At 39.2% G+C, this 14,505-nt stretch overlaps 2 protein-coding genes across 2 annotated transcripts in view; both read left to right on the plus strand.

The window, feature by feature from the left end:
* Positions 1-5,171, plus strand: part of znf532 (zinc finger protein 532) — a 13,595-nt gene extending 8,424 nt beyond the window's left edge. Inside the window, 6 exon segments of the mRNA XM_020600874.1 lie at positions 802-978; positions 1,558-1,720; positions 1,881-2,198; positions 2,361-2,473; positions 2,617-2,755; positions 2,876-5,171. Coding sequence (XP_020456530.1) covers positions 802-978; positions 1,558-1,720; positions 1,881-2,198; positions 2,361-2,473; positions 2,617-2,755; positions 2,876-3,379 — 1,414 coding nt within the window. The 3' untranslated portion in view covers positions 3,380-5,171.
* A 1,623-nt stretch (positions 5,172-6,794) lies between these two features.
* Positions 6,795-13,213, plus strand: oacyl (O-acyltransferase like). Its single transcript, XM_020600875.1, has 15 exons — positions 6,795-6,930; positions 8,778-8,911; positions 9,016-9,094; positions 9,189-9,324; positions 9,447-9,640; positions 9,890-10,096; positions 10,210-10,312; positions 10,394-10,495; positions 10,672-10,837; positions 10,942-11,021; positions 11,136-11,246; positions 11,387-11,510; positions 11,665-11,851; positions 12,295-12,437; positions 12,573-13,213. The coding sequence occupies exons 1-15, from the start codon at positions 6,864-6,866 to the stop codon at positions 12,663-12,665; spliced, it is 1,926 nt and encodes a 641-aa protein (XP_020456531.1). The 5' UTR covers positions 6,795-6,863; the 3' UTR covers positions 12,666-13,213.
* The last annotated feature ends 1,292 nt before the right edge of the window (positions 13,214-14,505 follow it).

The raw sequence follows: 14,505 nt of genomic DNA on the forward strand, positions 1-14,505 counted from the left end.
GAGGAGCCAGCTAAGGTGGCTCGGGCATCTGTATTGGATGCCTCCTGGGCACCTTCCTAGGGAGATGTTCCGGGCATGTCCCACCGGGAGGAGGCCCCGGGGAAGACCTAGGTCACGCTGGAGGGACAATGTCTCTCGGCTGGCCTGGGAATGCCTTGGCATTCCCCCAGAGGAGCTGGAGGAAGTGTCTGAAGAGAGGGAAGTCTGGGCATCTTTGCTTAGACTGCTGCCCCTGTGACCCGGTCCTGGATAAGCGGAGGAAAATGGATGGATGGAGGGTGATACTCTGACTTAATTTTTTTTAAATGCCTTATATCATTTCTAATTACACTTATATTGTGTTTGCCTCAGCTTGACAAGTGCATTGAAAGTGATATTGTTCATGATGAAACTTTACATGATGAAAATTAGCAAGTCACAATTTTATGAGCAGTTACCAAAGATACAAACCATTACATCTAAAAACATCTATACCTTCACAAAATTAAGAAATTGTTTTTCCTCCCCAAAACAATATTAACAATGAGAAATTCATCATGAATGTCCATATATATATAAACCTATGAATATTTCAACATTTCCCTAAACATACCTACTTTAAGAAAAGACTAACATTGCATGCACAGAGACAGTGTGTGAGCAGCAGCAGCACCGTGTAACACCACCAATCAAATGAAAGTCTTACATTAGAAACACCAAAGTGCTTCTCAGAGGAATGAGCCAAACTGATTTTCCGTCAGGTAATATTTTATTTAAGTCTGACTTTTGAATTTCAGTTTTCTACATGCCTTCTCCCCCCAGCTGCATCCACTGCAGTGTGATCTTCGCTGATATTGCAACTCTAAAATCCCACATCCAGAGTACTCACTGTGAGATCTTCTATAAATGTCCTCTCTGCCCCATGGCCTTCAAGTCTGCACCTGGAACGCACTCTCATGCTTACACACAGCACCCAGGAGTGAAGGCAGGAGAAGCCAAGTAGGTCTTTACATGCTGTACAAACTATCAGCAACACTGTGGACACACAACTTATATAAAATGTTTATCTAAACCCAATCTGTTTAAGGTTTACAGTATGTAATATTATATACCAACTTCATCATGTTAAATCCACATGTGTATTAAATCCAATATATAAAATTTTAATAAAAATAATATGCAGTACACACATAATGGATGAGCTTATCCTACAAGAACTGCCGACAGCACACACAACACACGTTTTTACTTCCACACAGGCACACACCACTGAAATCCAATATGTGTGTCCAATTCATTTCCCTCACTGCTTCATCATTAGCAGGACTGTGTTAGACACGGTGGCTTAACCAGGGTTTGTTTTCTCCACACTGAGAACTTACATACTGTCCATGATCAGCACTACTGATAAACCAGGTGTCTAATAGCAGGTGCTCTTGCACCACTGTTCTTGTACAGAAACAGCTGGGACAGAAAAAACACTTGCTTCAGTTTTCACATCTTTTCTATAAACAATTTCTATTTCATCATGCAGTAAACTCACAATGCATTTTAAAGACTTTTTTTTCTGTCTTTCAGGGTGATCTATAAATGTTCCATGTGTGATACTGTATTCACTCTGCAGTCCCTGCTCTACACACACTTCGACCAACACGTTGTCAATCATAAAGTTTCAGTTTTCAAATGCCCCGACTGCTCCCTGCACTACGCACAGAAACAGCTCATGTTGGACCATATCAAGGTAGGAATAAAAAGTGGTTATTGTAGGCATGCTAAGTATGTTTGACACTGCATCGCTATTTTTATATTTCATATGACTAATACTAATACCTTTAGCCTAAAGATATTTAACATACCAGTGTTTTTTTTTTATTTCAATGTGTATGTGTGGATCATGTTAGGCCATCCATGGAAACCTGAAGACCATCGTGGGTCCACCAAACTTGGGCATCAACCTTCCTCTCAGTACCAAGCCCACTAATTCTAACAGTACCAACAACAACAGCCCCACAAATAACAGCATCAAAGATGGAGGAAACATCAATAGTCAAGATAAAGGAGAAAAGAAGCCTCCACCTTCACCACTAAAGAAATCCAACAGTAACTGCTCTGCAGACCTCAAGAACCCTCCCCGCTCAGGATACACATGCGGAGACTGTAAAGCCCTCTTCAGTTCCAGGGAGGCCTTTGTGGCTCACATGAGGCGTGACCATGGAAAGGTAAATGTTTGAAATCATTCTCATAAGGAGGTTTTCAGCTTGTCATGTGCTCTTTTTAAAATTCAGCTTAAATCTTCCAGGGGCACACACACACAGAGCACTTGAGCTGATGCTGGTGAAGCATTTTTAGGCATCTTGCACATTCTATTTCTCATATTGCAGATACTAAAGAAGCACCCGTGTCGACAATGCGAAAAGTCCTTCAGTTCTTCACACAGTCTTTGTCGACACAACCGTCTCAAACACAAAGGGCTACGCAAGGTCTACACCTGCCCGTGAGTACACACACCGTCACTGAAGGCCTAGCTTTGTCACCATGCCCAGCTGTGGGCCAAATGCATTCACTGTTCATAACAATATATGCAAATAATATTAGATCAAATCTGTTAGAATTGTTATTTTTGTTGTACTTTGCTAGGCACTGTCCAGCTCTCAGTCAGCCATTCACTAAAAGAGTGCTGCTGGATCAGCACATTCGGCTGATGCACCGAGTCAAAGAGCTAGAAGAGAAGACTGTCAACTCTGATAATATGGAGGCTTTACCTGACAAGGAAACGGTACTGTGGCATTTATCTGCAGACACACATTTAACAAAAGGAAATCCACCTTTTCAACTATTTTACTTTTCAAGTGAATGTCATCTTAATTCGCCTGTCATCCCTAACCTATCTCTACAGATCTCAAGCCCCAAACGGAAGCCAGAAGAGGATGAGGGGTCTCCAGGTTTGAACTTCAGGTGCTCAGACTCAAAGCCTCTGAAGAGGCTCAAGGTGAACATCCTCAAAGTTCACAAGTGTGCCGTCTGCAGCTTCACCACAGAGGACATCACTGCTTTCCACAAACACATTCCCCAGCACAAGTCAGACGGCTCGTCCTACCAGTGTCAGGAGTGTGGTCTCTGCTACACCTCCCACCGTTCGCTGGCCCGACACCTCTTTATCGTTCATCGGCTAAAGGAGCCGCAGGGTCTCGCCCGCTACAACGGACGGGGCAAGGATGATGACGAGAGTCAAAGAGAGAACCAGCTAAATGTCACAGATGAGAACAATGATGGGACACCAAATACTAAATGCAAAGTGTGTGGGAAGATGTTTGAAACAGAGGGAAACCTGAACACGCACATGAGGACACATGGGATGGCATTCATAAAGTCAAAGAGACTGAGCGCAGCCGAGAAGTGATAAACATAAACACTTTCTAACCATTCCATCTAAAACAACACAGTTTTAAACTTATACAGTTTCTAAAATTGTTGCAAACAACACACAGCCTCTCCCCTGACTGTAGTTATGCTGTATATACATGTATAAGTAGGGTACTACAACATGTATACAATATACACACACTACGTAATATGTGTCAACTGCACTTTATGTGTCTTTAAGTAAATGGAACAAGACAGTTTTTTGAACCCAGATGTTTCTATAGGCCTTGAGTTTTTTTTTTTTTATTGAAAAGTTTGTTTTTTACACCGTTTCCACTGTTGTCTCTCACTAGGACAAAATAATGTATGGATATATTGTTGTAATGGGATTAATCCTCATACAGTCAGCAGTGTTCAGAATTTTTCAATGCTGCTAATGTCCTGTGAATGTCTGGTAGAAAAATATATCAATCTTTGGGAACCTCAGGTTTCCCCAGTACACGTCACACCTATCAAGTTAAGTGGAATCAATCATTCTTAATGTTTTATTGTTTCACTTGATGGCAAACTACCATTTCTCCCTGAATGCTCGTTGAGAGCTACAAAAAAACATTGGTTCCTGTCTTCTTTCAATACAAGCTGAAACAGTTGATCCTAAAACCAAAAATCTGCTTTAATTTTAAGCCAATATTACATGAAATATCTGAAAATTTCAGGACAATCGGTAAAAAGTGAAACCTAATACCAGGTGCATCACCGTACCATGTTGTCGGGTTATTATCAATTACTAAAATACACACATTACAACAGGAATTTTGAAATTTGATTAATTTTAAATGAGTGTAAAGCTTCCACTTTTGTGAATACACCAAACAATGACACCAGAAACAAATGTATTTTAAAGACAAACATATGGGCCAAATTTGAATTTGCTTTAAGAAGTACTTTGTAAAAGATTGTGAAAATTTGTAATCTTGATGTTTAATTCCTGTCTTAATATAATTATACTGTAAGCGGCAGCTTGTTGAGATTACAACTCACATAAAAATGTTTATTTACCTTTAAAATATACAACACAAAGCACTTGTCACTCTTTTAATAGCAGTCTACAGCATACAGTAGTTTATGCAAATAAAACTGTAATGGCTGTGTATTTCACAACTAATAACACTATCACTTCTGTCTTTAACTTTCTCATACTTTTTTCAGTTTATTATCCCTTCTTCTTAATGAAAAATCATAAGAAGTGATAATCAACGGGAATTACACTGATAAAATCAGCTAACCTGAAAAAAGAACATCTACGTGCATCACTTTGCTGTGAAACTAAATTATTCCTATCAGTTCAGTCAAATGAGCATTGAAAGTGGTGAGAATATTATCTCCAGATTGTTTTCCATTGCTTTCTTTATTCCAAGCATTTCTAAAAATCATCATTATTCAGTTTTGGACAGTAGCTTTTCTACTCTAACAGTATGACTTTAATTGTCTCGCTCTATAAACCCGCATGTGAGATTCAGTCTGTGAACTATTTGTGAATTAGAATGTGTCTCGCTGCTGCTGTTTTTAGATATTTCTGAAGCTTGTGTTCTGTACAAAGCTGTTCTTGTCAATAAATGATGAAACCTGCCAGGAGCAAGATCTGATGTCAACTGCACATGAGACATCAGCTCTTCTCTATGGAAATATATCAGAAATCCTCTTGTGGTCATTCATACTCACATGCTGCATTTGTGTGATGGAGCATTATTACTATGAAAGCTGAAATGCAAGAGTTTGATCAAAGGTGTTCTGAAATCTAATTGTCCTGCAATGTACTGAAAACTGAATATTCATTCATTCATCATTCATTCATTAATTTAAAAAGGAAATGCAATGTCTTCCAAATTAAATTTCTTATCAGAACTGGAAATAAATGGTGAAAAAGACAATTTATTTGTTTGCCCGACAATCAAATCAAATCAAATTTTATTTGTATAGCGCCAAAATCACAACAAAAGTAATCTCAGGACACTTTACAAAGTAAGGTCTAGACCTTACTGTTATCAATATTATTACATAGGGAAAACCCAACAAATCCCCCTTGAGCAAGCACTTGGTGACAGTGGAGAGGAAAAACTCCCTTTAACGGAAGAAACCTCTGACAGACCCCGGCTCTTGGTGGGCGGCCTTCTGCCTCGACCGGTTGGGGTGAGTGGATAGAGGAGAGACAAAAGAAGAAAAGCAACAAGATGCAACAAACAATCAAACACTGTTTGCTTTATAGATACTTTATTAAAACCACAGTCTTTTCCTCACCCTAAAGAAGACTAATGATAATTTTATATCAACATCGGATCAAATGACTACATTATGTGTCATGTGAATGGGGTCACTAACAGTAATGGACCCACAGAAAATGACCATCCCACCACGATGGTTTTCTCAGCACTATGGAGTGTTTTTAGCATCTTTTAGCACATTGGTTTCTGTGACTTTAATGTTGGTCACTCTCATTAACCCAGAAAAGCTCTGATCAATCCACTGTACGCTCCTTTCCCAGGACCAAACAGCAGGCAGTTCTGAACACATGATACACATAAATGAATGTCACTTTCGCCTTTTTCCCCATTAGGGGTCGCCACAGTGAATAATCAGTGTGATGATTCGCTGTGACATTTGACACGTGTTTTTATGCCGGATGCCCATATCCATGCTTGAAAATTTGGTGTGTAATACTTCCTGTGCTTGGAAAAAAAAAGTCCAGCAACAGGCAAAAAATAATGTTTCAGATATTATAAAATTTCTACCTTTCTTTCCTTCCTTTCAAATATGATGCTCTGTATAAGGCAAAGTTTACAGATGTTCAAAATGACTCATGTCGATCTAATGATTTGTAACTGGAGCCTTCCCAAGAATGTTAATGAAGCAGGTGGTTCTTCAAACATGACCTCAAAAACTGAAAAGGCCACAACTGTATCAAACTACTCATTGTATCAATGTTTAGGTTAAGCTCGCCCTCTAGTGGCCAGAGCTGATTTTAGCTTGAAATGAGTGGTTCTATTAAAAACAAAGTCAGCAGAGTAATGTAATGGTTGTAAATGAGAAACGTACAGCCCGGCTAAGAAATTTACTCCTATCCTAAACAAATCATCAGCATTTCTCAGAGTGATCAGAGCAGACAAGGGCAGAAGTTATTTAAGACTATTGCTTGCACTTTAATTAAGATGATTTTATGCGGTGACATAATCACAAAGCCTGGAATTTTTTCTTAGCTTCCTCGTGTAACCAAACCCTGTTCACACCTGATACAGAAAACCCAGTGTGGACGGTCAACAGTTGCCAAAGCAAATTTTTAATCCAGCCCATTGGAGATTAATTTCACGCTACCTTCTTGATGATGATCTGTGCCTTCCCATGTTATTTAAACACCTGGTCCATTAAAAGATGCAGTCAGTCCTGAAATGGCCCTGGCTTGTGTAGTGTTCTTTCTGCTTGCAGAGTGTAGTTGTACACAAGCCTCAACTGTTTCTCAGCAATGTATGGAGGATACGAGCACTTTCCTCTGGGAGATTAACCAGGACAGGCCAAAGGAATATGCTGTTTTCAGTAAGTGTTGCTGTGTGTCCAGACAGTCTGGGGGAGTGGTAATTGTTATGGGACTACATCCCTGCCAAATAGTTTGAACATTTCATTTTTACTTCAGCATTTGAGAGAGTGCAGGTACATATTTGTAAGAGCAGAATCAGGTCTGAGAGCAAGGAAGGATCCCTACTGCCTGTTCAATTCACGATTCTGTCCTCCCTCACTCTCAGATTTGCTTCTGCTCTTACAAATCTGTGCCTACACACTTTCCAAATCTGACTTGTAAACTTAAAAGGGCTTGAAACTTGTTGTGTGTGCTTTCAAAACATTTTGGTGTTGACAGACTTTCACTCAAAACTCAGAGCAGAAATCTGAGAGCACAGTTTCAGAAATGAACGCGCACATGGCCGAGATTACACACTCAAATCTGTGCTTATTTACTTCCATATATTTTGGCCCATTAAGACAACAGGGCTGAGACTGGGACCAGTTATTTTAGAAATGCAAGTTCCATTAATTCTGGAACTGACACTTAAAACTCTCATTTTAGCTGTGGTGGCATTCAGAAAAAAGCCAAGTCAAGCCATATCAAGAAATAAATGACTAAATAAAATATTTGATGTGACGCAACAAACCACATAATATTCATTGAGTAAACTTTTAGACAACACACTCATGTCAAGAAACAATGCATATACATGTTTCAGAAATTTGTTGTTGTTGTTGTTGTTGCTGTTGTTGTTGTGAAGCACCGTTAAAAACAATACAGGAAGAAGTTATTCAAAAATTACACACAAAAGGTGAATGAACAACCAATAGACGCTGAAGAATTTCTAAATTATGTCTTATGCCAACAAAGAGATAAAATATCTAAGTGGCATTTTCTGATAACAGACAAATGGATTAGAAAACTGTATGCAAATTAATTAAATTAATGCCACAACCCTATAGGAGAAAACACAGTCGGCGCAAACAGGGTACAGGACTGTTTATATGACTCCTATTACATCAACAACACAGCAAATAAACAAATAACACGAAGAGACATTTAACCACTCAGAGGAAAACAGCGAGTGACGGGACAAACACAGGAAGGTGTAGGTGACTCACATTACATGAAGTTTCTTCTGTCATTCATGGAGTTGAAGCAGTTCGTGGGTGACTTTAATGTCCCACTGCACTTGTTGTGTCGTCTTTTTGATGACAATTCCCCATCTAACCCAGCAAAAGTGAAAAAATCAAGACTATGTTTCATTTAAATATTAACACTATGTCGCTTGTTGTGCGTTTAGAATATGACTGGCTCCAAAATGCGGGCATCTTTCAGAGTTTCTCCTCCAGCTATTTGACTATTAACCGTTTTACATGACGTCACAACGTGATTGTTTGACACCTTGTAGCCAAAGAATGAGGAAACGCACGAGGGTCCGCCACCACGCGCGAGGGCTTTGTCACGTGACCGGACGAAGCCTCTTTAGCACTAGAAAACTATTTTCATTATTTTTAGCGCTATAACAGTGGATTAGAGTATTAGATTATTGAACAGCATCAGTCAGTTTGATGTGTCTTAATTAGAGAAAAGATTTTTTAAAATAAAATAGTAATTAAATTTATTGTTAAATAACTAATTAGTTTACATAATTTCATCATTCTAAAAGGATTGCTGGTATTTAGGCCTATGTTATGAACAATATAAATATGGACTGGCACACCAATTAACCAGCTGTTATTTTAGAAATCTAAGATTCTGGAACTGAAAAATAATAATCAATGCCACAGTCAAACATGGTGACATCTGCTGGCCAAATTTTGTTTGACTCAAAAACTGTTTTGTTCTTTTAACTAAATTGCATGTGTGTGCTTACTGTCAGTGTATGATGCATTTGGAAAGATGGGTAGTAATGTCGAAGGAGGTAACACCAACCAGCCGGGCTTGCTGCAGCAGTGTCACTCTGCGCATGGTCCCACCTTCTCCGGACAGTACTGTCAGGTGTTCATTAGGCAGGTAAAACAAGACACAAATTGTAATTACAGAAAACAAAATGTCATCCTCACATTTGGCTACTAAGTGACAAAAAGAAGATCTTGAAGTGTTTTTTATTACAATAGGGAACAGTCCAGTACTTTGTGGGTATCTGTGTTCCTGACTCCTGTGGAGAAGAGGATGTGCAAATGTTGGTGCAGTACGGTCAGTGATTTTAAATTCTCTATTCTCTGCAACACTGCTCAGTCAGTCCAATACTGATGTTGTTTTACTTGTGACTGTTGTCACCTACTAACAGGGAGACTTCGGTTTGGTCAGACGCCTCTCATTCCTCCTTTACCTCCCATCCTGGTCAATGAGTCCACTCAGGAGATTATCATGACCCACTGTATGTCCACCACTGTTGCTCCCAATGCATCAGATGTCACCTGCCTGTCAGTATATGATTTGACGTCTACCCTCTTTGCTGTCATCATCTACATCTTACTCTGTTTCTCTTTCAGAAAGTTGACAACAGTCACTCTACCTCTAAAACAAATACCTTTTTTTCCTGCAGGTTTGTGTGTTGTGTAATGGTAGCACTTCCTCTTGCAGCAACCTTGTTGACAGCTGTATTAAGGTGGCAGAGGAACAGGGAGGTCAGTCCATCTGTAGAGTCCTGTTTAAATACTGGCCTCAGTCTTTATGGAACCCTGAAAAACAATGGCTCCTCTAGCAGTGAAATGACTAATAGCACTGGGGAGGACAACAGTAAGTACAACACGCATTGTGTGTTTTAGTGCAACTGCAGAGAAACTTTACCAGATGATGCATAATAACACTGAAACAACTGACAGTATAGTCTGCATAAATAAACTTAAAATATGCAGGTTATATGACAGCATTGCTACATTTTCAATAAATATCAAAACAATGTGAGCTTTCAAAGAATTTCACTAGCACTGAACTGGTGCAGTAGCCAAACCTTTTTTTTAAATAGATTTACTTGTTTTTTCATAGACAGGCACACACCACTGTGTTTTCCTCAAAGCTGCATGTACCAGTGGCTGCAGGCGTTCTCGCTACAGACTACCAGCCAAGGTGTCTTCAGCAGCTCCTCATCCAACCCAGGAGGAGGCTTCTCCTCTGTCAATGGCATCCGTGTTCTCAGCCTTTTATGGATCATATGTGGTCACTCTGCACAGTTCTCTGTAATGAATAGCTTGGGTATGAGAAAATTATTGTATACGTGCCTACCAAGATTCACCGGTACTTGGTCATTCGGTCTGCAAGTCACTCACTTACTTGCTCATCATTTTACTGGTTTATTTTAATTTTAGATAACTTCAATGACTGGAAGAATGCGGTAGAAAGCAGCCCTCTGTATGTGTTTACCTTCAGTGGACCTGCTTTTCTCGCTGTAGACACCTTCTTACTGCTTGGGTGAGACTGAAACAAGAATGGTGTATATAATGTGTAAAAACATATTTTATCTAGACTTTTATAGCAGCTTCTGTGTTTCAGAGGTCTGCTTAGCGCCAGGTCTCTGCTGGGCTCCATTGACAGGGCTGAAGGCAAACTGAGCCCCAGTCTGGTGGCCAGCTACCTCTTCAAGAGAATTAAAAGGTACTGTATACTGATCAAGTTACCAAATTAAGGTATGGTAATCAATCTGTATCACTGTGTTATTTTTTTTCTTCTTAATAAATCAGAATTACAAAGTCCTTCATTATAAATGTCATCTCAGTGGCAAGCTAAATGTGTTCCTCTTTGTGTTCCTGTTTATTTATCCTTCACTGCAGGGTTCAGCCGCTGCATCTGTTCATTATGTGTCTAACCATTAGCCTCCTCTCTCTGGTCCAGTGGGGACCCTACTGGTTCCCATTCCTAGAGACACTGATGGACTGTAAGACATACTGGTGGGCTAACTTGCTATTGATTAGCAATCTCCTTCCAGTTCATGAGATAGTACGTTTAATATAGTAGCTCTGATTCTATCTCTGACATATACATTTTTTATGTATATTGACCTACTGCAGATCTTAATATTTCATTTCCCAATCTCTCTCCAGTGTATTCCTTGGACATGGTACTTGTCTCTGGACTTCCAGTGTTATGCCACCACTCCTCTGTTGCTCTATTTTTACAGATTGTATGTCCACTGTCTTTTCATATTGTTCTAAAATATCTCTAAACTGTGTATAATAGCCACTGCTGGGGCCATTACACAGCTGCAATCTTATCCATTCTGTCTTTTTTTCACCAGGAACAAAGGTGTGTTTGTGGCTGTGGCAGGAGGCCTCCTGTTGATGACCACTGCTACTGGTGCTGTTACAACTGCACTCCTACATCTGCCAGTCTTTCAGCCATCTACACTGTAAGACAGCGATGATGGTCTATTAATTTTCTTTACTTTGTACTTTTTGTTTTTACATAGTAAAAAAAGGGAGTAAAGGATAACTAGCCATTCCAATTGTTTTGTTTGTTTGTTTGTTTGTTTGTTTGTTTGTTTTGCAGAACATCTGAGAATTATGCCTCATATTACTATGTGAAACCCTACACAAGATATGGGCCATTTTTATTAGGGATCTTGACTGGAATGTACTTGATGACAAAGAAAGGCCAGCTCTTAAAGCAAAAGGTAACAGCATCTGATTAGAGTAACAGACATCTTTATGAGAATCACTACACACAGCCTATTCTTTTAGCTGATATTAGGACATATCATTTGCTCTTTTGTGACTGAGCCAACTAGTGTAGCTGCCATCATACTGACTGCCTTACTTTTGGTCCAGTGGCAGGTAGCGCTTGGTTGGTTCTGCTGTCTTTCACTCATGGCTGTGCTGGTTGGATTGGCCTATGTCCTCAAGGAGACCCCAGCCTATTCATCTGTCCCACATGCCCTCTATCAGGGATTGCATAGATCGCTGTGGGCTCTGGCTATTACCTGGATCATACTGGCCTGTGAGGAGGGTTATGGAGGTGAATCAAAGCCAGATATTCCAGAGTCCACACACTATATTCTTAACAAACAAAATGAAAATAAAACATTTAAATAACTGTTCAAGTATTTGTTTCTGCTACATTCAAAAGTCTTCACTATCTTTGCTGACTGATTATTGACTTCACTGCAATATCAGTTACCAGTAACTTGCCATTTAATGGTTTCTGCTTCAGTAATAGCAATGGTAAATGAAGAAAACATACTGTACTGGATTTTGTTTTTACTTTTAAACTATGCATTTATTGTTTAAGCCTCATAATATACTAAAAGTAAATTGGGTACAAATACACGTAGCAGCATGTATGAATATTTCTTCAGTGATATGTGAGTTAGTTTATGCAAGAAAGAAATAATATATATTTACAGTAAAGTAAATCTGTGCCATGCTTTTTCTGTGCTTCTTTCTCTTCTTATTCTCCAGGTTTTATCAAGAGCTTCTTATCACTGGGATTCTGGGTTCCACTCTCCAACATTAGTTTCGCTTGCTATCTGACGCACCCTATCTTCATTGTTCTCTATATTGGTTTACAAGAGACCCCGATCCATTACACAGACATCAACTTTGTAAGTGCTTCAAACAGCCCATTTCATTCAGTTTCATCAATCCTACTGCTGAGTCTTTTTAGATTTTACCAGGATTTGCCTGTGTAACTCTACACCCTTTAATTTAATCTACTGTATGTCTCCTCTCTACTTTAGATGTATCTGTTCCTTGGTCACCTGGTTCTGACACTGATAGTAAGCTACGTGTTGACTGTGCTGGTCGAGAAGCCCTACCTTCTTCTAAAATAGAGCAGTATATAGATGCAAGTCAGAGCATAACGGAAGCTCCAGTTATTAAAGATAAAATTAGCACGCTTACATTTAACTACAGTAAATATTGAATCTGTCTGAGTTACTGTCATTAGTGTTGCTGCCAGATACACTTTCTACTGTATAATTCTGTGTTATTTACCTGCATTTAAAAGATGTAACATGCACTGTTTAACCCCTGCTGAAGAATGGCAATGAATGAATGTTACGCAGTGAATCTCTGTACACATGATTTGCTGCCCAGCAGTTCACTCACCATCGGTTGTTACTTCCAGAGACCTTAAGTGTGAAGCCACAGAACTTCATCCCAGGTTTGTTAAAGGCACCAACAATCCAGTATTATTTCCTCTGGTGCATAGTAGGCTTACAAGGCACCACAAGAACGAGTGTGCAGACACAAGCGTTAACATAATGGCATGAAGACTAAAAGGACATGACATAACTTTAATGGTTTATGTCCTCATCTTCTTCTGTTTATTAAACGTGTAACGACAAATGAAGCTCTTAGTTGAGCGTGTGCACGTGGGGGTTTCATTCATAAAACACATTACTAACTTCTAATACACACACAGAGAGAAACAATTGTGACCTCACACACTGATTTGCCAAAGTAGTTGTAGGGGTATCAGTGTTCTCAGAGATGCAGTAGCTAAAAATAGTCGCAGTCATACAAAGTCAATTTTTTAAATGAATTAAAACTTAAAAAAAAAAATTTAAACATTGGGGCAACACTGTTTTATTCTAGAGGGTTTTTGTTGTTTACAATATGTTGATTTTAAAGCACTAATAGTGTGCACTCCCTTCACCTGTCATCCAGGCAACAAAACAACCATAAATTACTCATTATAAAACTGTTCTTGTCTAGTTTAGTCTTCTGACGGATGTACAGAGAATTTACCTGCAGTTCGACTGTGAGGAGTATACAGTGCTGCAGGATAAGAAGAGCTTGGCAGAACACTTGGCAAATAAAAACATCATTGTTTTATAGAGGAGACATGCAGGCCATCATGACTAACATCATCACTTTCCAACTAAATGAAAAATATCGGTTCATTCAAATTATCGATAACTGGCCTCCTATTTATGTTATTACAGTTTAGCATGTGTTCAGTGCTTATGAGATGACAAATAAGACAAATAAGAGACAAGGTCATACTAAATCACTGTCGTGCCACATGAGCTAACTGACTACTTTTAATTTTCCATGAAGCAGAAGACGTCTGGCCTCATTAAAATGTTTTGGTCACTGACAACAGAACACTTTTGCTTTGCCAGAGTAGTCAGAGGGATGCTGGCTTTGCCAGAAACGTGACTCTCACTGTCACAGGTGCAGTGTAAACACATTTTAATAAGAAAAGGAGATTTAGCTTTATTCATATATTGCAAGAACTACACCCACAAGTTTTGTAACAGTCTGTAAAGTAGGACATCACTTAATGAGCCTGTAAATATGGATATCGGGTGTTAAATGTTCAAGATCGGCACATGTCTGCACTATCAGGTAACAGACTTTGTACTTGGTGGGGACAACAGTTAAAAATAGGCACAGCCTGAACGCTGCTACAGCTCATACTGAAGTTTTACATCATATGTCTATATCCTCAACAACACGGCAATGAAAACGGTATGTACTGCTCGCATGGCTGGAAAACCCCTTTACAAACTAGACAACTGTTTTAGTGCCTCACATAATACTTATTATCATGTATGAATCAGCTGTGATGTAATTTGCTAGACATTTATTTGTGGTTTTGACCTGAGAACGCTATGTTGCCAATTATACTACATGCTCTGCTACAACACTGCTTTCGTGTGCTGC

Source organism: Monopterus albus, unplaced genomic scaffold, assembly GCF_001952655.1.
Source record: "Monopterus albus unplaced genomic scaffold, M_albus_1.0 scaffold49.1, whole genome shotgun sequence".
Lineage (NCBI taxonomy): Eukaryota > Metazoa > Chordata > Actinopteri > Synbranchiformes > Synbranchidae > Monopterus > Monopterus albus.

Bases quoted from the DNA above. Each gene is read 5' to 3' on its own strand.
- oacyl (XM_020600875.1), top strand. From the start codon at position 6,864: ATGGAGGATACGAGCACTTTCCTCTGGGAGATTAACCAGGACAGGCCA. The intron at 11,022-11,135 runs GTATGTCCACTG...TTTTTTCACCAG, and splicing joins TTGCTCTATTTTTACAGATT to GAACAAAGGTGTGTTTGTGG. The intron at 12,438-12,572 runs GTAAGTGCTTCA...TCTCTACTTTAG, and splicing joins ATTACACAGACATCAACTTT to ATGTATCTGTTCCTTGGTCA.